This window comes from Diceros bicornis, chromosome 28 (genome assembly GCF_020826845.1).
Source record: "Diceros bicornis minor isolate mBicDic1 chromosome 28, mDicBic1.mat.cur, whole genome shotgun sequence".
In the NCBI taxonomy this organism is placed as follows: domain Eukaryota; kingdom Metazoa; phylum Chordata; class Mammalia; order Perissodactyla; family Rhinocerotidae; genus Diceros; species Diceros bicornis.
Genome location: NC_080767.1, coordinates 36,713,273 through 36,737,902, shown reverse-complemented (window position 1 = coordinate 36,737,902; position 24,630 = coordinate 36,713,273). Strand labels below are relative to the sequence as shown.

The following is a 24,630-nucleotide window of genomic DNA, read 5'->3' as shown; positions in this document are numbered from 1 at the left end:
GCATGAGAAGGCAATTATACATGTGCATGAGAGGTAGAGGAAGGAAGGGAGTCCCCAAGACCTATCCAAGGCTGTGAAGGCAGCTACAGGAGGCTTTTATGAATATCTGAAGGGATTTAAAATTACTTCTCTGCACTTTTCTTAGCATCTTGTGTTGGACCCAACACCCTCAAATACCCCATTTTAGCCCCCATCTTTTGGCACAGAACCTGTTACAGTTTAACCCTCAAGGAAAAACCCTGATTCGTTCTTTATCCCAAGAGGCTGTATCTGCTAGGCATCCCAGCACATCGTTGCTAGGATACCAAAGTGAAAATTCGCCCCAGGAGGTCCTTACGTGACTGGTGGCAATGATGAGAAGCATCCTCCAGGCGGAGACCAGCATCTGATACTCTACCAAGGAAGTGCAGCTGCTGCCCTCTGTATCAGCCATGTGAACTGCCAAGGACTTGACATACCCTGACCAGTAGGCAAAGCGTTTCTCGCTGGAAAATTTCTTGAGTGTATCTTTTAACGACTGGTCTAATGAGCCCCTAGGGTGTCAAGAGAAAACAAAACCTACAGTTAGGTTTTGAAAGCAGATGGGGATGCGATGGGCATAGACCCTTGTTGAGGCAGAGAAAGCAACCTCACATGGGCTTAAAGGCAGTCGGCTCCGGATCATCTCCAATGTGTGGGGCTCATACTTCTTGCTCAACATAATGGGTTAGGCTGAGGCCTTTTCCAGGATTCCTCCTCCATAAAATCCCGAGCACATGGAGTTTGCTTCACAATAACTCTTTCTGACAATCATAAATGCCATGAATGGATTGGCCAGGGACATAGCTCAGTGGCCCTCCATAAATGGCTCCACACCAGCTCTCTCCTCTGCCTTGGCTCATACGGCCATGCACCCAGTGGTAGGCCACCATGGTCCCTCCCCCAAAACCTTGAATTAAAATCTCAGAAGGGAAAAGGACTCACTTAACTACATAGTATATCTCCAAGCAAATTATCTTCATAATGAGGGCACAGGTTTCCAGGATGCTGGGCTATGGAGGGGGAGAGCAGAGCAGATACCAATCATGAGAAGAACCTTCTCCCTAGTGTCCTCCCACAAGGTAACAGAGCAGGGACCCAAAATTGGAAAACAAGAAAGCACATTCCCTATTGAATGAGAACAGGCATGTAACTTGCAAGAGCAGAAGCGTCAGGTCCACAGTGTCTCCAAGTGAGTGGAGAAGACCATGCCACCATCAACACAGAGCAGGGCATGCCATTTTCCTTCCCAAAGCAAGACATCAAAGCGAGAGGAAACAAGCACTTCTCTAAGCAAGAAGTTTCTAGTGAAGAAAATGTTCTGGGTGTGTAAGTAGGAGAGGTATCATTTTCTACAGCGCAGTCTCACAGCCCAGCCGTTACTCCTAGGGACTTTCAGTCACAGCCCCCCCTTCCACCACAGCTTACCTCAGATGTTTCTGAGGGAGGAGAAAGGGTTCCAAACAGTGGACTGGTTAAATTCTCCCAAAACTTGGGTCTAAAAAGAAAAGACAAGTTGGAGATCACGCTTTCCCCCACACAGTCCCTCCTCTCTCCACCTCCCTTTGGTGGTTACTTCATATTTTACCAGTCCCAATCCTAACATGTGTCTCATAGGTCACTTGCTTCTACATAAATGTAAAGGGTTCCATAGATAAAATTATGTGTTCCCCTTAAGAAACACAATTGTATGTCACAGAGTTGACCAATAAAAACTCTCATGATTCAGGTGCCAGCCCGGTGACGAAGTGGTTAAGTTCGTGCGCTCTGCTTCAGCAGCCCAGGGTTCGCCAATTCAGATCCTGGGTGCGGACCTACACACCGCTCATCAAGCCCAGCTGAGGGGGCATCCCATATAGGGCAACTAGGAGGATGTACAACTATGACACACAACTGTCTACTGGGGCTTTGGGGAGAATAAAGGAAAAAAAGAAGAAAATGGGCAACGGATGTTAACTCAGGGCCAATCTTCCTAAAAAAAAAAAGACACCTCTCACGATTCATTCCACTGTACATTTCCAAAAGTCTGGCAATGAAGACAGTGAGGAGGGAAACAAGGACGGCAGACTCCCACATTTAGCCTTTGTAACATTCCTTCCCTTTGTGCAAACAGGGTCCATGAGAATAAGGTGTTTCATTCAGTTCATCGCTTGAGCAAGCCACTCTCATCTGAACCTACTGTTTCTCAAGACCAACGGGTTTTGGGGGTTGGCAGAAGGTAGGAACACAAAGGGTGGGAACTCTAAGGTAAACACATCTTTATCTCAGAGTAAAAATGACACCTGCTGGTGGCAGCATTAAAAAGAGAATACCTAAGAGTAAAACTTCCACACATTGACCCAGGTACTAAGCATTTTTTATGCATATGCTCAGTGAGCTACCACAATAAACCTCTAAGATAGGAACTATTGTTCCCACATCTTACAGACAAGCACGAGCCTTGGAGGTTAAGTAACTCCTGGAGTCAGACTTACTTGGTTCTGAGCACCAGCATGGCACTGTCCCGACGGTCCTGCCACAGAGCATGCAGAAAGGCAATGGCTGCACGATGCAGCAGGGGTGGGCACCAGTAGCGATCCTGTTGCTGGGAATCAATCAGCTCCAGCACTGCATGGAGACAGCTCCATACCCCAAGGCTGAATTCCTGCAGGAGGGGCAGGCAAGAGTTCAGTCCCACAGCGGCTGCCAACAACCACCCGCAGAGCCCAGCACCCCCGTTCCAGGAAGCCGTCTCCCAGCTTCACCCCAGGTGCAGGTTCACCTTGGAGCCATCACTGCCATCCTTCACCTCCAGATTCAGAAACAGTTCAATGAGGCCTGGCTGAGTCTCTACTGCAACCGTGAGGAATTCCAGAATCATGACTTTGATGCGCATATCCTCAATCTTGCTCTGTAGTCGGATCAGGAAGGCATCTCGAATGGCAGCCGCATCATTGCCCAGACAGGCATACACTGACATTGGGGCCACCTGGTGCAGACCGGGATACACAGGCTTAGAGTTCTACTTCCAGAAAAACCTCAACAGGCTCCTGCAGAAGGGTGCTGGAGAACTCGCAGAAAATGGGCAGAAAGGGAAACATCCAGACACATAGTTATGGGTCAAAAGGGACATCACCCCAAACTACAGCATAAGATGCCCAACAATTTACAAGAGAAACAGTAATCAACATAAAGAGATGCGCAACCTCTCTCACGGTTAAATAAATGCAAACCAAAAATAGGACAATATGGATTTGCCTATTACATTGTGGCAAGGATATAAGACATGGTGTTCGGAGTATAAACCGTTACAATCCTTTTTGGATGACAACTGGAAATATCTAATAAGAATTAAAACATTCATTGGTATCTAAGTTTTAGGAACTGTAAACAAAAGTTCACAGAGTTTTATGGATTATAATGTTCACTGCAGCACTGTTTACAATAGTGAGAGACAAAAAATAGCCCAAATAAATTAGGATGCATCCATCCTATGGCATGCCACACAAAAAATAAAGAGCATGAGGTAGCTCCAGATGTGCCCACAGAGAAAGACTGCAAGATACGGTGTTAAGCGAAGAAAACCAGTCACAAAACAGTGTGTCTAGTGGAATTCCACTTCTGTAAAGAACAAAAGTGGACACCCAAATACCCTTTACTATATAAGTACAAATAAAAAGAAATCTGGAGCACTGTGTACCAACCTGCTCATAGGGATTCTTAGAATGAGGAGCTCATAGGGTACCTTAACTTTCTATGTTACACTTACCTGTAACATTTAATTTTTTTTTTGAGGAAGACTGACCCTATGCTAAAATCTCTTGCCAATTTTTCTCTTCGTCTTCTTTCTCCAAAGCCCTAGTACGTAGTTGTGCATCACAGTTGTAGAGCTGTAGCTCTTCCCTGTGGGACTCTGCCTCAGCATGGCTGGATGAGCAGTGAATAGGTCCAGGCCCAGGATCCAAATCAGCGAACCCCGGCCGCCGAAGCGGAACACATGACCTTAACCACTACGCCACCAGGCTGGCCCCTTAAATAAATATTTTTAAGTGAGTTATGTACATCTTTTGTAATCAGGAAAAAAAAAACCCTCATAAAACACAAGGGGTGTGTGTGTGTGTGCGTGTGTGCATGTGACTTTAAAAGTTCAAGTTAGCTGCTTCTCTTGGGAGAAACCAAGAGTGGTCTTAAGCACAAAGCCAGTTTTCTGAGGCTTTGGTTGGCTAAGTGGGATCCTACCGTGGCCAGACGTTTCAGCAGCTGGATGGCAAGGCGTGGCAAAGCAGGGTCATGTTTATGGTAGATGTATCTGGCAAGAACAGCAATGAGGTTGTTCCCATGGGCACCTGAAGAAGAACAGGAAACGGTGCTTAGACACCAACAGTGCCTGACTCAAGCTCTTAGGAGGCTGCTGCTCAAAAAAGCTCGTATATGCGAGGGAATTTACTCTCAAGTACTTGGAGGGCCATATCATTCTCTTTCTTTCAGTAGCCAAAGGGATAGGCAGGATTTGGGGATGAACAGCTCAATGCAATTCATTAAAAGCACAAAAAGATACATTTTAAAGAAAATAGGTAGTCTTTTAATAAATAGGTTACAAAAAGACATCACAGTGAAGCATTGTGCTGAAGCTTGGCAAAAATCATAAAAATCCCAAAATGATACAGCTACAATAGGTCTTAGACATTATGCAAACACCTACTTGAAAATGAGGAAACTGGGTCCCAGAGAGATTAAAGGAATTGTTTAATAATGTGTCCAAGGTCACACAGCTGGTTGGAGACAAAATCTGAACCAATGCAGTCTGACTTTGAACATATGGTTCTTTACTACTATACTGTCATCAACAGGAGGCAGAAATGAAGTATGATCCAGTCCTCTTATTTCTAAGTCCAGGATGAGAGCTGGGGATCATTCCCAAATTTCCTCAAGGAGTTAAGCAGAAAATACTGTTGACCTCTAAAAACACAGCCTATAGTACATACTTATGGGCAGAAATGTTGCTGATTGGAAGAAAAATACATACCATGTTGTGTGAGAGCCTGTTCCAGAGGGGATACCACATTAGAAGGAGGTTTCAGCCGAATAACATTGTTGGTGACGGAGAATGCCAGTTTCACTGTCTTGATCAACAGCTGGCCTTGCCCCTGGCCCTCTGCCCCATCACTAGGGTGCCAAATGGAAACCAAAGTTGATTCAGACAACATGACTTCATTCGCAACATATGTGCTCTCATGAAATAGATTCCAACAATAATCCCAGAGTTCAACAGCTTCTGTTAGAGGCCCCAGTCCAAACTAGGAGAGAGGAGGAGCAATCAACTCCCTTTGCTCTGAGCCAACCTATATAGCAGCCACTAGGTTATATAAAGGCTATATCGTAGGAAGAACAAGGTTGTCTTTAAAAAGCGACCGCATGTTACCTTAACCTGGAGCTCTTACAATGCGCAGGCACAATAAAGATAAATGGGGGAAGGTGGAGAGGGAGCCCTACCTGCGGGGCTGAGCAGCCATCACCATGTCGATGGTGTCCACGCCGATGCCCATGATATTAATAACTGTCTGTCCTGCTTCTGTATAGGCCAGGCTGCAGATGCAGAGAGACTGAAGGCTGGGGGTGTGACTGGAAGACAGATATATTCTGAGTTACTAGGGAGCCACCGAGTTTATTACTGGAAGGAAAAGGCATTGTCCAAACCTAACCAACTGGGCCTCAGTGATACAGATCAGCTCTCTTTGCCAGATGAAGGCACTCTGATCACTTTCCTTATTAAATCGACTTGATCTTAAAGACTATTCTGAGAAACTATCTAAATGTCTATCAATTAGTGGATATGTTTACTGAAATGAATCATGATTAATCCATACAATAGAATGTATGGAACCATTAAAACAAGACATATCTATATGTAGTGGTATGGAAATAAAGGTACAGAGCAGTTAGTACGAGCAGAGGAAGAAAACCAGAGGCATATACACTAACATTTTTTTTGTGTGTGTGAGGAAGATCAGCCCTGAGCTAACATTCGATGCTAATCCTCCTCTTTTTGCTGAGGAAGATTGGACCTGGGCTAACATCCGTGTCCGTCTTCCTCTACTTTATATGGGACACCGCCACAGCATGGCTTGACAAGCGGTACGTTGGTGCGCGCCTGGGATCCGAACCTGCGAACCCAGGGCCACCGAAGTAGAACGCACGCACTTAACCGCTGTGCCACCGGGCAGGCCCCACACTAACTTGTTAAGAGTCATCTCTGGGAAAGAGGTTTATGAAGGGCACTTTGCACTATTTTCCAATGAACATGCATAACTTGTAAAGATCATAAAAAATGATTAGTGTGTGTCTGTGTGTATACAACCTCACTGGGAACTATCTCATATACAGTTCACGTGCTTTTCTCTCTCCACAAAGAGAAAGGATCAATAGTTCAGTGGAAAACAAATCAGAACCTCCAGAGTACTGAGCTCTGGGCTCAACCAAGGTGAGTTTTCTGGAAGAATGAAATGGCTCTGCCCACAGAAGCCCGTGTCTTCCCCTGATGAGCGGCAGCATCAAGAGAACAAGCTGTAGTCATCACGCCCCTCATACCTGCTGTGCAGGTCTGTCTCATGACACAGGTTCAGTATCGCATGAATCAGCTCCAGGATCAGGCAACCTGGACTCCAGAAAAGACACAGGAATGATGTGGCCTTGTGTGATAACCCTGATCCCAAGAAAGGGGGGGAAAGATCTCCAGGGAGCCAGAAATTCCTCAGATCTTCCCTGCCCACGCTTTCCTTACCAATCTGCTCTCTCACACCGTGGGAGTTGTAGCGCCACTTGTGGTAGCTAGGAAGCATCTCCTTCAGCACAAACATGACACAAGGCACCAGCCCTTGGCTCTGGGTACTGCCAAGCTGCCCCTATAAGAAACCATGCTGTGAGGGCTTATGCCATTTAAGGAAAAGTCATTTAATTCCTAGAGATTTAACTCCAAAACCACAGGTCCAAAGGCAATCTGGGCAGACGTTGGCACCAGTGAAAAAAAGAAACATCACAACACTCTACTCTAGTTCAATTGAGTCCAAGTGGTGGGTTTCTCTAGAACAGAGAAAAGGACTAAAAAGACAATGTGACAATATCACAAAGGCATCTACATGAGGGAGAGGGATGAAGGTTAAATCTGGGCAGAAGGGAGGCACATTAAACATGCAGGATACAGGACTGTCGATGATGGAGAAGGCCAGTTACAGCCGTGATCACCAGCCATCTGCCTAACCTCTACCCCATCACTAGAATACCAGAAAGATCTGATACTCAAAATTCTTTGTCCTAATGTTACTTGTTAACATCAGTTTCCTTAACTGAAAAACGAGATTGTTTATTTATATATAAACATCTACATCTATAGCCCTATCTCTATATAGGACTGTTTCTATCTTTTTAAGCATTTATTGAATGATTCCTGCAGGCAGGAAGTGTGCTGAGTCCTTTTCATATGTGGCCCTCTCAACAACTCCACGAGGTAGAGACCATTCATCATTCCTATTTTACAGAGGTTCAGAGAAATTCTATACTTGCCCAAGGTCATGCAGCTCGTAAGTGGTCAACCTGAAATATAAACCTAATTCTGTCTGACTCCAAAATCCATGCTACACCAGTATTTTTCAAACTGAGCTGTGATCCATTAATGGATTGTGAGATCAGCTTATTAGAAAATATCACAGTACGTCTTGCATAGTAAGAGTAGTGTCGTATTGTGAAACTTTGCTTTAGGAGTATACATATACACATGTGTACACTTGGATGTGATATAATATGTATGTATTACCCTTGGCTACAGTCAAACTAGCTTGACAGTCACTACATTACAGCACACTGCCTCTGAGTATTAAATAACACAGACAAAGCACTACTATAGAATCTGGAACATAGTAAATAGTCGGTACACAGAAACTGTTATCACCATAACTTCACAACAACTATTCTGCCTGCAGACAGGATGATTATAGTAGCAGGGGGCAGGGAAACTACTTTAGATGATTCTATCTGACCAGATTTTACCTTGACAAGAGTGGTGATCAAGCGCAGAAAGGCAATAGTGACCCCATACTCGCCCTGGGGCTGTTCACTATTCATCAAGAGGTTTCCATACCCTCCAGCATTCATTCCCTCTGCACTGTGAAAAAACAGAGGCAGAGGGAAAAAAATGATGTTGCAATTTCAAAGTTTCAGGAAACTGTAATCACAGAGCACTCTTATTATTGTCTAGATGGCTTGGGCATAAAATAGGAAAGCTCTGCAAAGGAATTAATCAAATTTAGGCAATTTTATACCCAGGGTAAACATTAAGAACATGTTTTATTGATATACAAAATCAAGAGGTTTAATGTGAAAAATCAAATAAACATCAGGAAAACATCGTTGTCTTATAAGCAAGAGAGAGCAAGGACAGAATGCTCAGGTAGTAAGATGGAGCCTGTGTATTAATAACTGGTCTATCAGGTAAGCTTGAGTAGCCATGAAATAAGGAAAAGTACAGAGTGATTATGGCTTAAGAAAAGGAAGCCAAGTCTCTGGATCCAGACACCTCTGGATTCTCCAGCTGGAAAGTTAACTCCCACGTACCTAATGTGGTTGCTGCTGGATGAGAAATACCTCTCTTTCTCTCTCTCAGGCTTTAAAGACTGTGAACGATCAGTGCTGGCCTAAGAGGAGAGCAGCCTCTGTGCCCCAAGTCCCATCGTCTCCTTTGCCTTGTCCTCACTCATCCTTCCTATTTCGGGTCAGAGGGCTGAACAGGCAAGGAGCAGACAGAGTAAACGGGCATAGAGAAGCTTCTTTAAAACTAATGAAGCTAGCCTAGACCTGAAACGTATATGGCACTTCCAGGGCATACACTCTCCCCACCCTAAGACCTGGCTCACCTAATCATCTGACTCATGTTGGAGACCTGGTGGGCCACGAATGGTAAAAAGCCTGTGTGACGAAGATCAGTCCAGACCTGAGAAGGGAAAAGAAGGGTCAAATGTCCACGTGTCTTCAGGTATACACCAAGTGCAACATTTTCTGGTTGTTAGGAAGACTTAGTGTCTTACCTTTGCTGGGTTCCGGGCAGCCAAAACGGTCAAGCAATTGACACAAGAAGCAATGACATCCACAGGGGGGGAGATCACTGTGGTCAACCTGGTTGGAGAACAGTGCATTATACACAGTAAAATGAATAATACCATTTGTTCCATCACAAATATTTTCCAGTTCTCTCTTCCCAGGTCCCTCCCCTCAGCAGGGATGTAAAAACAGGAAAGCCCTCAGTTGGGGACAGACATCATACCAGGGCTTCCCACAGAGAAACGTGTGTGGACTTTAACCCCAGGGCAGGCAGTGGTGACCAGATACTCACCGCTGCAGCAGCATGTAGATGCGGGACGTGATGGGTAGGAGACAGTCTGCTATCGACAGATCTGTACTGATGACCTTATGGACCAGATCAATGATGGGTTTGACCCGCTGGCAGTGCTGAATCACATCTGAGAAGAAAGAAAGCCTGTGACCTCAAGCAAAACACTGAATAGTCTCTTAGACCCAGAAAAACAAGTTACACTAATTACAATCTGGATGGTTCTGAATTTTATCATGAAATTCTCTGTCTATCCTCCAAATCGTCTAAGCATGTCCATTTTTCTTCCCTTTAGTGATGTCTCCCAAAGCTGACCTCACCTGCAGTGGAAACAACGTGAAGCAGCATTTCGATCTCACAAGTAAAGAGGGTCCAGCTGCTGTAGGAGTATTCCCAGCGCACCAGGTAAGCCCTGTCATCCAGCATTACTTGGCCCACAGTGCCTTGAGGTATGCGAAGGTTGGTCTGACCCCCTAAGGAAGGGAGGAAGAGAAATTAGTCTAATATCTGAGGACATAATAATAAGACGTAATTCCTATACCAGACACCAATATTTAATCACACAGAGATATATAGACTCTCCCCTAGTATCTAACACTGCTATAGCTTTTTCCATTAAAAAAAAAAAAACAAAAAAACCTCTCTTGTCATTTGGGGAAAGGAGTCATTCCATGTGTTTGAAAAACAGCTGAGTGCAGAGTGGTTTTCCATTCAAAGGATGACGACAGAAAGACCAGCTCATGGGACTGTCAGTGCCCAGGGCACTGGGTAAGTCGGTGGTGGTGCAGGATTTGAACAGTAAGGCTGTTCCTTCTCTGGTTTACTCTTGGAGCACCTGGAATACCCACGGGTTTACAGGTACTAATGGGCCGCTCTTACAGACTGCCAGTAGGAAAGTAAATTGCTACAACTTTTTTCTACAACTTAATTTGACACTCTCTATTCCAAACTTTTCAATTATTTATTTTTTTTAAATTGAGGTAACATATATACAACATAAAATTTACCGTTTTAACCATTTTTAAGTGCACAATCCAGTGGCATTAAGTACATTGTTGTGTTGCAACCATCACCATCATCCATCCAAAGAACTTTTTTCATCTTGCAAAACTAAAACTCTGTCCCCATTGACCAATAACTCCCCATTTCCCCATCCCTTGGCCCCTGTCAACCACCATTCTTCTTTCCGTCTCTACGAGTTTGACTACTCTAAGTGCCTCATGAGTGGAATCATACAGTATTTGTCCTTTTGTGACTATCTTATTTTACTTAGCATAATGTCTTCAAGGTTCACCCATGTTACAGCATGTGTCAGAATTCCCTTTCTTTTTAAGGTTGAATAACATTCCACTGTGTGTGTGTATATATATATACATATACACCACATTTTGTTTATCCATTTCAGCTGTCAGTGAACACGTAATTTAAATTTTTATTGTGTATATCCTTTTCTCAACAATCCCACTTTGGGGATTCTATGTACTAAAAATAAAAGTATATTTAAATAAATTATAATATATATTTTTTTAATTTTATTTATTTATTTTTTCCCCCAAAGCCCCAGTAGATAGTTGTATGTCATAGTTGCACATCCTTCTAGTTGCCGTATGTGGGACGCGGCCTCAGCATGGCGGGAGAAGCAGTGTGTTGGTGCGCGCCGGGGATCCGAACCTGGGCCGCCAGCAGCAGAGTGCGCGCACTTAACCGCTAAGCCATGGGGCCGGCCCAAATTATAATATTTAAGTAATAAAATATTTAATAATATTAAATAATATTTAAATAATAAAAGGGTATATGTTCCCAATGCAGCATTGTTTGTAGTGGCAAAAACCTAACACAACCTAAATGTCCTTTAGAAGGAGAAAGATAAAAAATTGTGGAACATCAAGAATAATTATGTAGTTACTAAAAAGAATGAGTCACATCTATCTGTAATAAGATCAACTTGCAGAATGAATTTATGAGAGTATATAGAAATGTGTAAAAGGACACACACCGGGGGCCAGCCCCGTGGCTTAGCACTTAAGTGCGCGTGCTCCGCTACTGGTGGCCCAGGTTCGCATCCCGGGCGCGCACCAACACACCACTTGTCCAGCCATGCTGAGGCAGCATCCCACGTACAGCAGCTAGAAGGATGTGCAACTATGATACACAACTATCTACTGGGGCTTGGGGAGAAAAAGAGGGGAAAAAAAAGGAGGAGCATTGGCAACAGATGTTAGCTCAGGGCCAGTCTTCCTCAGCAAAAAGAGAAGGATTGGCATGGATGTTAGCTCAGGGCTGATCTTCCTCACAAAAAAATTTTCAAAAAAATAAATAAATAAAAATAAAAGGACACACACCAAACTCTTAACATTAATTATCTGATGGAGACAGGTCTGAAGAGAGTTTAACTTTTTAAAATATATCTCTGTGTTGTTTCCCATTACAATGAATATGCATTATTTTTGAAATAAAACAATCTAATGATGTAAAACAGTGAGAAACTAATAATTTATCAACAAATCAACAAGCACAGTGGAGAGGTGAAGGAACTGCTTTAAAGGCATCTTGCATGAAATAATCAAAACAGCAATGATGAGGTCTAAATAGAGGCTGTGGAAAAGCGGCTACTGAACCAGAATCTCTATCTTACCAAGAGGGTAAAGGAGTTTGGGTGTTTGCCTCCGCCACAGAGTTCCATCTTCATGGGAGATCACATCATTGGGCTTGTGCTTATAAAGTTCATTGTAGAAAGACATCTTATCCAAGAAACTGTACACCTGCCAACATGTAGAAAAAACCCAGCCACACGTTTACCTAGGGGACATGTAAAGGGTTCCACATCTGCTATTCTGCTCTTTCAGCCAGACTGTGTATGTGCTGACCCTCAAAATTCTTACAAACCCACCCCTGTGACTCTTCTTAGAATAGCCTCTGCACTCCTTGCCAAATCTTCACCATTCTTTAACAACCCAACTCAAGGCCCCCCTCACTCCACAGACAGTTGCCTCTCCTGAATAGAATGGTCTTTCACTACTCAAAAGACATTTACTATATACCACCTGGCTTTATTAGTTACTTATTTCTTATACCTATTATTCTCTTCCAATTAGATACTAAGGAACTTTATATTTTGTCTGGTTCCCACAGTATCTACAATAGGTACTTAATAAAAAGATTTTTATTTAACTTTATAGAATTGAGGCACTATCTTTTTGGCATTTTTCATTCAACTTAAGACTAACTCTTGCCATGGCAGTGGAATTTCAATGTGGAAAGCTAAAAGGATTCCTAAAATATCTCCCACTCTCTTGAGGCATCTAACTGAACAGCTTACCTTTTTGGCAGTAGACTTCCCTGATACGAGGGCTCGTAGCAATTGCAGGAGTGGGGAGAGAAGATGAGGAAACATTCCACACACACTGTCCAGAATGATCCCAAGACCAGAGGTTGGCTCCTATGGTGGAAGGGGAGAAATCATTGACCTTCACATTACCCATGAATTAACACATCTCCGATTGCCTAGCAATCCTAAGAAAATCTAAAATGAATCCTTTCCTTTAGGCAGACATCATTCCTCCCCAATAATTTAAGACTTCCATATTTCCACTGAAAAAGGCTATCAACAACTGATTTAGTCAGAACCTGAAAAGAGACTACTACTGCCTCCAGTGACTTCTTCCTGACCATTCTCTCTAGAGGAAAACAACAATGTTCACCTCTGCATGACACGTTTCCACTAGTGAAAAGCACTCAACAACATGTCAGCATTTACCACAACACACGAGCAACAGATCCTCAATCTAAACATCGTTTCATACCACTTTCTCCCAGGAATACTGATTCTGTAAGACTGGATAGCCTCTCAGAAAAAAGAGAATAAGATATACAGGCAGAGCAGTCAGGCCACAGTACAAGGGAAAACAGATTTACTCATCAGCTGGACTCTGACGCTTGAGGCGGCTAATGCTAGGACAAAGTACTGGTGAGAAACTGTTCTCCCCAAAGCCAAATTCTTACTCTAACCAGTTACAGTACTCTGACATGAGACACAGTTACAATCCCCCAGTAGTACATTCAAGAGTTAGAGCAACACTGGTACCTGAGACTCCCAATGGGAAAAAAGACTTGGTGGGTAGAACAGATAACACGCTGGAACACGCTGGTTAATAATGTGGGTTACAGACTCAAGTCAAAGAGAAATGGATCCTGATCCTGGCTGTCTGTCTAGCTGTATGACCTTGAGCAAGTCACTTCACATCTCTGAGCATCACCTTTCTCATATGCAATATGATGATGATAATAATGCTATCTATTTCATAGATTTTTGTAAAGATTAAACGAGAAAATAGACATAAAACTTAGTATTAAGACCTTTCACAAAGTAAGTGATTGATAAATTCTTTGGCTACAGAGAATACCATAGCATGACTCCCTGTGACATACTTACTGTTCCCCAGAATAGTTCTGGAAGAGAAGGATCTGCCAGGACTTCACACGCTGTGTCAATTACATCCTGTTGTGGGAGGAGGAAGAAAATGGCTTATTTTCCCTAGTTGAACCAGTCTATCTTTTTTTACTGTATTCTGTTGAAATAAAAACACCAATGATACCTTCATGTAGTATGTCAAAAAAAACTCTGGGTTTAAAAAGTAAGATTACACCCTGTCCAGGGTATATGTTATATCTATTGTACGATGTTAGGCAAATTAACCTCTCTGAACTTCAAAATCTTCATCTGTAAAACTGTGACGATATTACCCGCTTCACAGTATTGTCGTAAGGATTAAATGAGAGAATGTATGAGGAAATGGACTGTAAATTTTTTTGTGTGTGTGTGAGGAAGCTCAGCCCTGAGCTAACATCCATGCCAATCCTCCTCTTTTTTTTTTTTTTTTTGGCTGAGGAAGACTGGCCCTGGGCTAACATCTGTGCCCATCTTCCTCCACTTTATATGGGACGCCGCCACAGCATGGCCCGACAAGCGGTGCGTGGGTGTGCGCCCGGGATCTGAACCCGGGCCGCCAGCAGCAGAGCGCGCATACTATTAACTGCTATGCCACAGGGCCAGCCCCTGGACTGTAAATTTTAAAAAGCCATGTAAATGTGAGGTATTTCTAGGCTCAGCTAAACTATTCTCCTGGGGGCAATAGGCCCTTTTAATGTTTTTATCCTCAGCACCTAGCACAGAGCTTGGCACACAGTGGGAATTTAATAAAGACTTATGGAATGACTGTTTTTTAAAAATTCAAGCACTAGGACTCTTGCAACCCCAATACGTGAATACCAATCCTCCACATGTATAGTAGGGTCCAAATGTGACCAGAATTTTGGCAAAGGATACAAAGCTAGTTCTATGCCCCAAGGGCTTTGGAAATTGAGTCTTTCAATTAACACCAATTTCTTCTCTTTCTAATGATATGAAATTTTCATTTTTATCAACTTTATCAATTTCTTCAATTTCCAAAACAAGTCACTAATCATTAAAAATGAATACAATGACTTAGTTATAAAGAACTCCTCAAATATCATTTCCCACTAAAAGGAACCAGGGTTCCTTGGAGAAATGGCAGATTCCAGGTCTGGGATAAGAATCTTATAAGATAATCCTGCAACAGATTGTCATTCTAGAAAGCAATAGACCTATTCAAATTAAGTAAGGGTAGTGTCAACCAGATTCAGAAGCTAATCTGAAAACGCTCTTACTGGCCAAAGATGGGGCAATCTGAGCATAAAAACAATAATTGCAATGGATTAAAACACAGCTAGTATGTTTAAATCCATGAGTTCACAATGACATGTAGAAAATAAAAAATCTCATTAGCTACCTTTGGAGGATGCTAGGGAAAACTGGTAAATATAGGAAAAGAAGCATGTATAGTACTCTACCACCAGAGTGTCAAATAGTTAATGAGACCAAATTTCTTTTTTTTTTTTAATTGAGGTATAACTGATACATAACATATCAGTTTCAGGTATACAATATAATGATTTGATAATTGTATATATTGTGAAACAAATTTTGTTTATAGCAATGTTCCAACCAAAAAACAAAAGGGGAAAGACAGAAGTAGAATAGTGGCATTTTGTAACCCCTAAGGAACTAATGGATCCAGACAATGATGTGGTTTGTGGCTACCGTAGTGGACAGCATAGTTATAGACTAAAAGACACCACAGACTTAATCAACCAATAATGTGTGGATCTTATTTATTTAGATCCCGATCCAAACAAACCAACTTATGACAAACTTATGACATTTATAAAGATAATTAGAAAACTGAACCTTGACTTGATATTTGAAGATAATGTTTTTTCAGAAGTGATAATGGTTGTGAAGTTTTACTGAAATATTCATAGATGTAACTAAATGACACCTAGGGTTTGCTTCAAAATAATCAAGGAGGGAAGGGGCAGAAATGAGTAAGATCAGCTGTAAGTTGATAATTTGGAAGCTGGTGATGGGATCATAAGGGTTCATTACACAATTTTGTCTACTTTGGTATAAGTTTGAAATGTTTCATTTTTAAAAAATATTGCAGAATGTTTATTAGCATCCACAGACATTTGGATAGATGCACTACAGAGTAAAAAAAATGAAGTTACAGGGGCCAGCCTGGTGGCGTAGTAGTTAAGTTTGGCACACTCTGCTTTGGCAGCCCAAGTTCGTGGGTTCGGATCCCAGGAGCAGACCTACAGCACTAATCAGTTATGCTGTGGCGGTGACCCACATACAAAATAAAGGAGGATTGGCCACAGAGGTTAGCTCAGGGCAAATCTTCCTCAAGCAAAAAGAGGAAGATTGGCAATGGATATTAGATCAGGGCAAATCTTTCTCAGCAAAAAAAAAAAAGTTACAAAACAGTATATACATGGGATTCCACTTCTAGATAAGAATTATCATATTTTTATGTATACATATATGCATAAAATGTTTGGAAGGAAACACATCAAAATGTTACAGAGGTTATCCTGTGTGGTGGGATTACACTTTTTTCTTGTTAGAACTGATTTTTCTACCATTAATATGTATCATTTGTATAATACAATAAATGAAAACAAACAGCAATAAACAAAGTACACTTGAGGTATATGGGTGTGTGTTATATCAGCTCCAAAGGGGTATCTTAGGGATATGACTGCAAAGCTGGGCAGTATAGACAGCCTCATAAAAGCCAGATACTGACCTGCTGATTGCCCAGTGTGTGCAGCTCCAGCGAGGTCAGAACGAAAGAAAGGAGTCCATAGACACACATGCATGCAGTGCTGGTGGTACACTGTAAAGGCAAAGGAGTCAGTGAATAATTCTGAATAACACAACTCTTCCCCAGATTCAGCACAATCCTATCACACTAATATAGTCTCTAAACAAACAGGAAGGGAATCTGAGGCTTCATAATTTTCCTAATTTAGTCCCAAGATCAGGAAGAAAACAGGAAAAAAGAGAAAGCAGGAACCACAAATATTACAACATAGTCAAGAATAAAATCAAAAGGGAACCATTTTCAAAATGATCAAAGTTTTTGTGGGGAAGAAAACCTCATCCAGCCTAGAGAAAAGATAAAGAGTCTCTGTCCTGATATGAATGATGCAGCTGCCTGAACTGTAACCAAGATAAATCAACCACTGCCAACAAGTGCAGCCTGTCAGCTGAGGTTTCATTTCAGCATGTCAAACAAGCCGACTAAACTGTGCCACTCAAATTAAGCCCCAACACAAGACTTGGGATTTCTAATTCATCCTGTTACAGTTGAATGAGTAAGCCCCCCAAAAAGATTTCCCCAGTCAATATGGCCAAAGCTATCTTCTAGGAGATATACTACACTGACACAGTATACTATACTGGCAAAGAGTCAAACATAGAGGGTGCAAACTATATCCACCACTAACTGGCGATTATTGTTCCTGTGGGGAAAACTACATCTCCCTCAATTTCCTAATGTGTAAAACAGGATGATAATCCCTAGCGCAAAGAAGTGTTGTAGGGATGAAATAAGATAATGTACAGAAGTGCTGAGCACAGTGTCTGCTCATAGTAAATGCTCTTTAAAGGTTAGTTACAACATTATCACCATTATCCACATCACTACTACAATTATTATTACTATTATCATGATTCATTAATGAGCTTCTGTCCTGCTCTTTGCCCAGTCTCACGCTCAAACACCAACAGCCTGAGGCTCACATCATTCCCTCCACTGGCCAGCGAGCGGAGCAGTCGGGTCAAGTACTGAAATACATTCAGCTGGATGGCTGTGCCACCTATCTTCCGGACAACGCTGCTTGTCTCGTCTGGATTCAGGGTGTGACGGAGGAGAGCCCAGGCCAAAAGCACTGGGGCATGATGTGGAATGTCCCCGAAGGTCAACATCAAATGGTCCATATCCTAAAGAAAAGAGAAAACAATGTCTGCATCACTAAACAGAAAGAGTCAAGACCCCACCACAGGATCCTTCATCATGCTTAATAAGTCTTCCATTCATCCATAGTAGCCCCTCTCTCCCATTCTGATATTTTACTCTTCCCAAACCCCAGCCACCTCACTAATAAACCCTCAATTATTCTTCCCTTTACCCACAATTTTTCCTTCTGATTTTAAGTATTCTTAATCTAAGATTATAAACTACATGTTCAAATGGAGACTTTTTAGAAAATATCCCCTGATCTTTCTTGAATTTTCTTTGATCTCTCCTCATTTTCCAGCTTTCTAACCATCCCATCTCAATGTTCTTCCCCTTTCCTCTTCTTGCACAGGCTTCATAAATGCAGACAACTCCCAAGGTTCTGTCCTTGGGCCTCTTTTGTCCTTATACCATCTCCCTGAGTGACTCCACTCATTCTCACAGATTCAACTATCACTTCTGTGCAGATAACTGACAAATCTGAGATTTCTTCCAGGTCCAATTAACTTCTCAACAAGACAGAACCTCAAGTTCCCCAAAAAGGAAAATTTTATGCAGCAATATAGTTGAGTGGTTAAAAATATACTAAAACTGTAAACTGTCTGAAAAAAGAAAAGGGGCTGTTCCAAGTTCACCTGCAAAATAAGCCCGTCCTGGGCCAACTGGTGCAGCTCTCTCCTGTCATCCAGAGCACACTTATGCAAGGATTCAATATCCATGCCCTCCACCAAGATAAGGGCACTGAAGTAGCTGGAAAGAAATATGGCATCATGGTGTCATAAATGCTACTCTGAACCTCACTGGAGAATAAAGTGAAATGTAAGACACTTCAATACCAAAAAAAATTATTAATGAGTTGTTTTACATTATTTTTTCATACTGTTTTCTAAATCCAGTATGTATTTTACACTTCCAGCATATCTCAATTTGACCAGCCACATTTTAAGTGATCAATAGTCATATGCGGCTTGTGCCTTCCAAAGCACAGATCTAGTACTAAAGGTTGCTACAGCCACCAATGACATCTGACCCAGATAAACTGTCAAGTGTGTATCTCTGTTCACAGAGAGAATAGGCCTCAAAATGTGGATATATCCACATTGCCATAAAATTCAAAGTCCACAGACTATGACCTCAAAGAGGGCAGGGAACACATCTGCCTTGTGTATCACTATCTTCTCAGAATTTGCACAGTGCCTGGCCTACAACAGTTGCTCAACAAATTTTTTGTTGAATGAATGGATGAATCTATTAGATGAAGACAGTAAGTAAAAGAATAGAATGCAATACTTATTTTGAGAGAATATGTTCCTCTCAATCCCAGTCTTTATCCCCCATATGATCTGGAATGTGGTGGTACACCCATCTATTTACCCACCCATTAAGTGAAAAGTACACCTTACTCCCTCTCCTCACCCACTCACAGGACCACTATAATATAAATGTTCTAAACATTGTACCAGTTCTATGGCCTCAATTCATTCAGACTTACCCAATCCTATCCACAAAAGGATCCATGGTCTCATCCACCAAGTGCCTGTTGGTCTGCCTACTACCAAATCCTTGCTCTTTAAACATCTTGGTTAATACCAATAGGTCATTAGGTGCCATCTCAAAGTATGCATAATAAAGGAAAATAATTTCTAGCAGCATGGACTGTTCCCGAAGGCACTGAACAAACCAGCGAGACACTTGGCGCTCAGTCTGTACAACCAATGAAGAAAAATAAATGGAAATAAGTCAGATTTAAAACCATATTTACAATTTTTAAGTTAAAAAACATCTCCCTCCCGACAATTCCTATTGCCCAGTCATCCAAACCTTTCCCCAGAGGCAACCATCGTTAGAGGTTTTTGTTTCTCTTTGCAGTAATATGCCATACACATTCATTCATTCATTCTATAGTCTGTCTATCTATCCATCCATCCACCCATCCATCTCTAAACCAAATAATATATTACACAAACTATTCTGCACCTTACTTAACAATGTATCTTAAAGATTATTTCCTCTAATAGTATATTAAGAATTTCCTTATTTTTCATTCCTTTTTAGAGCTGCACAGTAATCTTCAGCCAGCCCCCTCATTATTATTTTTTTTTTTTTTTGTGAGGAAGATCAGCCCTGAGCTAACATCCGTGCTAATCCTCCTCTTCTTGCTGAGGAAGACGGGCTCTGAGCTAACATCTATTGCCAATCCTCCTCCTTTTTTTCCCCAAAGCCCCAGTAGATAGTTGTATGTCGCAGTTGCACATCCTTCTAGTGGCTGTATGTGGGACGTGGCCTCAGCATGGCCGGAGAAGCGGTGCGTCGGTGCGCGCCCGGGATCTGAACCCAGGCCGCTAGTAGCAGAGCACGCGCACTTAACCGCTAAGCCACAGGACCGGCCCTCCTCATTATTTTTAAGGTTGCAGAGTACTCCACTGCATGGAAATGCCACAATTTATTTCAACCAGCCCACCTGGATGTGCATTTAGGTTATTACCAATCTTTTGCCATTAAAATCAATGTTATACAACTGACAGAACAACTAGATAAAAACATTAGCAAAGACACAGAAGATCTAACCAATCTTGACTAGACTGATAGTTATAGACCACCACACCCAACTACTGCCAAATACACATTCTTTTCATGTGTACATGTTACATTCACCAAAACAGATCATATGATGGACCATAAACTATGGGACAATAAATGTTAAAAGACTAAAATGATACAGAATGTGTTCTTTGATCATAATGGAATCAAATCAAAAATCAATAACACGGGCTGGCCCGGTGGTGCAAGCGGTTAAGTGCGCGTGCTCCGCTGCGGCAGCCCGGGGTTCGCTGGTTCGGATCCCGGGCGCGCACCGACGCACTGCTTGGTAAGCCATGCTGTGGCGGCGTCCCATATAAAGTGGAGGAAGATGGGCACCGATGTTAGCCCAGGGCCGTCTTCCTCAGAAAAAAAAAAGAGGAGGATTGGCGGATGTTAGCTCAGGGCTGATCTCCTCACAAAAAAAAAAAAAAAAATCAATAACAATAAGATATCTAAGAAAATATCCAACGTTTGGAAATTAAACACACTTCTAAATAATACAAGGGTCATAGAAAATTACAAGGGAAACTAGAAACTATTTTGAGCTGAATGCTAATGAAAATACAACATATCAAAATTTGTGGGATACAGCTAAGAGCAATGCTTAAAGCAACATTTATAGTTATTTATTAGAAAAGAACTAAAATCTGTTATCTAAGTTTCTACCATAAAAGATCAGAAAAAGAGCAAATTAAATCGAAACTAAGTAAATAGAAAGAAATATCGAAGAGCAGAAATCAGTGAGATATAAACTAGACAAACAGAGGCCAGCCTGGTGGCATAGTGGTTAAGTGCACGTGCTCCACTGCAGCGGCCCGGGGTCTGCAGGTTCGGATCCCGGGCGCGCACCAAGGCACCGCTTGTCAAGGCATGCTGTGGCAGTGTCCCATATAAAGTAGAGGAAGATGGGCATGGATGTTATCCCAGGGCCAATCTTACTCAGCAAAAAGAGGGAGATTGGTAATGGATGTTAGCTCAGGGCTAATCTTTCTCACAAAAAAAAATAATAATAAAATAAAAGAGACAAACAACAGAGAAAACCAAAGACGAAAACTGCCATTATCAGAAACGAATCAGGAGATATCACTACAGAGCCTACAGAGCAAAAAGATAATAAGAAAGTATTATTAACAGCTTTATGCAAATAAAGTTGACTACTTAGATAAAATGGACAAACTCCTCAAAAGACACAAATTACAAAAACTGACACAAGAAAGAAACAAGAAACTTGAATAGCTCTATATCAATTATAGAAAAGCAAATTCAGAATGAAAAACTTCCCACAAAGAAAACTGTAGGCTGAGGCGGCTTCACTGGTAAATTCTATCACACACTTAAGGAAGAAATAATACCAATACTACACAAATTCTTTCAGAAAACAGAGGAAGAAGAAACATTTTCCAACTTATTTTACGAGGCCAATATTACCCTAACACCAAAACAAGACAAAGACATCATAAGAAAACTACAGACCAATATCCCTCATGAACACAGCCACAAAATTCCTTAACAAAATTTTAGCAAGTCAAATCCAACAATATATAAAAAGCAAAATACATCATGACTAAGTGGAGTTTATGCCAGGAATTCCGGATTAGTTTGACATCTAAAAACTGACTGTAATTCACTATATAAAGTAAAAGAGAAAAACCATCAGATGATTTCACAGATGCAAAAGAAAATGAACAGAATTTAACACACTTTCTAACAAAAACGAAGAACTCTCAGCAAACTAAGAATAGAAGGGAATTTCCTATGATAAAGGACAGCTACAAAAATAATTTACAGCTAACAACATACTCAATGGTAAAAGACTAAATGCTTTCTACCTAAGATCAGAAACAAGGTAGGTAAAAATGTTGGTTCTCTTACCACTTCTATTCAACATTGTACTGGAGGTCCTAATCAGATAATAAGGCAAGAAAACAAAATAAAAAACACACAGATTTGAAAAGAAGTCAAATCGTCCTTATTTACAGATGACATCATCATGTATATTAGCAAATCCTATTAGAAAAAAACGACTAGAATAGGTGAATTTAGCAAAGTCACAACATAGAAGAGTGATGTACAAAAATCAACTGTATTTCTTTCCTTTTTTGTGTGTGTGAGCAAGATCAGCCCTGAGCTAACATCCATGCCAATCCTCCTCTTTTTTGCTGAAGAAGACTGGCCCTGTGGCTAACATCTGTGCCCATATTCCTCCACTTTATATGGGATGCCGCCACAGCATGGCCTGGCAAGCGGTGCATTGATGCGTGCCCAGGATCTGAACTCAGGCTGCCAGCAGCAGAGCACGAGCACTTAACCACTATGCCACAGGGCTGGCCCCTCAACTGTATTTCTAAATACTAACAATGCACAACTGGAAATGAATTTTTTAAACAAACATTTACAATAGCATCAAAAAAAGTAAAATAAGCGGCTGGCCCCATAGCATAGTGGTTAAGTTCAGCGCGCTCTGCTTCGGCGGCCCGGGGTTCACAGGTTCAGATCCCGCATGGACCTACACCACTTGTCAGCCACGCTGTGGCGGTGACCCACATACAAAATAGAGGAAGACTGGCACAGAAGTTAGCTCAGGGCTAATCTTCCTCAAGCCAAAAAAGAGAGAGGAAGATTGGCAATGGATGTTAGCTGGGGGTGAATATCCCTCAGCAAAAAAAGAAGGAAAATAGATATTTCAGAATAATTTAACAAATATAATACTTGAATACTGACAACACAAAAACTCCATTTAGGGAAATTAAAGAAGTAGTAAATAAATGAAGGGGGATACTAGGTTTATGGATTGGAAGACTCATTAACATTATTAAGATGGCAATTCTCTCCAAATTGATCTATGGATTCAATAAAATTCTAAGCAAAATCCTAGCAAGCTGGTTTTGTTTTGGAAGAAAGAGACAAGCTTATTCTGAAGTTGATATGGAAAAGCAAAAAACCTAGAAGAGTCAAAACATTTTGAAAAAGAAAACAAGGTTGAAAGACTTACACTACCTGATTTCAAACTATAAAGCTACAGTACTCAAGACAGTATGATATTGGCATAAAGACAGAGTTCAACAGACCAGAGATGGACCCACACTTACATGATCAATTGATTTTTTACAAAGATGCCAAGATAAGTCAATGGGAAAAGACAGTCTTTTCAACAAATGGTACAGGAAGAAGATATCTATATGGGGAAAAAAATGAATCTTGTCCCTTACCTTACACCATGCACAAAAATTAAATAAAAAATAATAACTGACTTAAATATAAGAGCTAAAACTATAAAGAAGAAAACTAAATCTTTGTGACATTAGGTTAGGCAAAGATTTCTTTCTTTTTTTTTTTTGAGGAAGATTACTAACATCTGTTGTGAATCCTCCTCTTTTTTTTGCTGAGGAAGACTGGCCCTGGGCTAACATCCGTGCCCATCTCCCTCTACTTTATATGAGACACCACCACAGCATGGCATGATAAGCAGTGCACAGGTCCACGCCCAGGATCCGAACCTGTGAACCCCAGGCCACGGAACCAGAGCGCGCGAACTTAATCACTACGCCACCAGGCCGGCCCCAGCAAAGATTTCTTAAACAAGAGCCAAAAGGCAAGAATCATAATAGAAGAAACTGATAAAACAGATTTTATCAAAATTTAAAATTTTTGCTCTTAGACAGAGTTAAGGTGAGAAAAAACAAGCCATAAAGTGGGAGAAAATAATTGTAAAACACTGTCAAATGGCCTGTCTCTAAAATACACAGAGAATTCTTAAAAACCAAATAATAAGACAAACATCCCAATAAAAACAATGGACCAAAATTTGAATAAACACTTCACCAATGAAGATATAAGCAAATAAACATGTGAAAAGATGCTCAACATCACTAGTCATCAGGGATACACAAATTAAAATCACAATGAGATATACTACACACATACTAGAATTTCTAAAAACAGTGACCATACTAAATATTGGTGAGGATAGGGAGCAAAAAGAATTCTCATGCATGCTGGTAGGAATGGAAAATGGCACAGCCACTATAGAAAACAGTTTTGTCAGTGCCTTATAAAGATAAAAATATACACTTATAATATGACCTAATAATCCAACTCCCAGGTATTTATTTATCCAAGAGAAATGAAAACCTAAGTCCAGACAAAGACCTAGCACATTACTCAAAACAGCCAAAAAACAGAAACCACCCAAATGTCCCCCAACAAATGAATGGATAAACAAAATGTGTAGATCCATATAATGGACTATTCTTCAACCATAAATAGGAATGAAGTACTGTTACATAA

At 41.3% G+C, this 24,630-nt stretch overlaps 1 protein-coding gene across 4 annotated transcripts in view; it reads right to left on the bottom strand.

Moving 5' to 3' along the window:
• The window catches only part of NUP188 (nucleoporin 188), a 50,819-nt gene that overhangs the window by 9,256 nt on the left and 16,933 nt on the right, over window positions 1–24,630 (bottom strand). For 3 of the 4 annotated variants that reach the window (XM_058524223.1, XM_058524225.1, XM_058524226.1), the window contains exons 9-30: window positions 19,253–19,464; window positions 18,396–18,510; window positions 17,544–17,744; window positions 16,546–16,635; window positions 13,809–13,874; window positions 12,696–12,815; window positions 12,012–12,138; window positions 9,697–9,849; window positions 9,380–9,506; window positions 9,075–9,162; window positions 8,904–8,980; window positions 8,041–8,155; window positions 6,779–6,899; window positions 6,586–6,652; window positions 5,491–5,619; window positions 5,024–5,163; window positions 4,237–4,343; window positions 2,780–2,986; window positions 2,493–2,662; window positions 1,447–1,516; window positions 964–1,031; window positions 338–533 (exon numbers count right to left, since the gene is read on the bottom strand). In XM_058524223.1, coding sequence (XP_058380206.1) covers window positions 338–533; window positions 964–1,031; window positions 1,447–1,516; window positions 2,493–2,662; window positions 2,780–2,986; window positions 4,237–4,343; window positions 5,024–5,163; window positions 5,491–5,619; window positions 6,586–6,652; window positions 6,779–6,899; window positions 8,041–8,155; window positions 8,904–8,980; window positions 9,075–9,162; window positions 9,380–9,506; window positions 9,697–9,849; window positions 12,012–12,138; window positions 12,696–12,815; window positions 13,809–13,874; window positions 16,546–16,635; window positions 17,544–17,744; window positions 18,396–18,510; window positions 19,253–19,464 — 2,766 coding nt within the window. The remainder of the gene's footprint in view (window positions 1–337; window positions 534–963; window positions 1,032–1,446; window positions 1,517–2,492; window positions 2,663–2,779; window positions 2,987–4,236; window positions 4,344–5,023; window positions 5,164–5,490; window positions 5,620–6,585; window positions 6,653–6,778; window positions 6,900–8,040; window positions 8,156–8,903; window positions 8,981–9,074; window positions 9,163–9,379; window positions 9,507–9,696; window positions 9,850–12,011; window positions 12,139–12,695; window positions 12,816–13,808; window positions 13,875–16,545; window positions 16,636–17,543; window positions 17,745–18,395; window positions 18,511–19,252; window positions 19,465–24,630) is intronic. The other variant, XM_058524224.1, reaches the window with a different exon arrangement.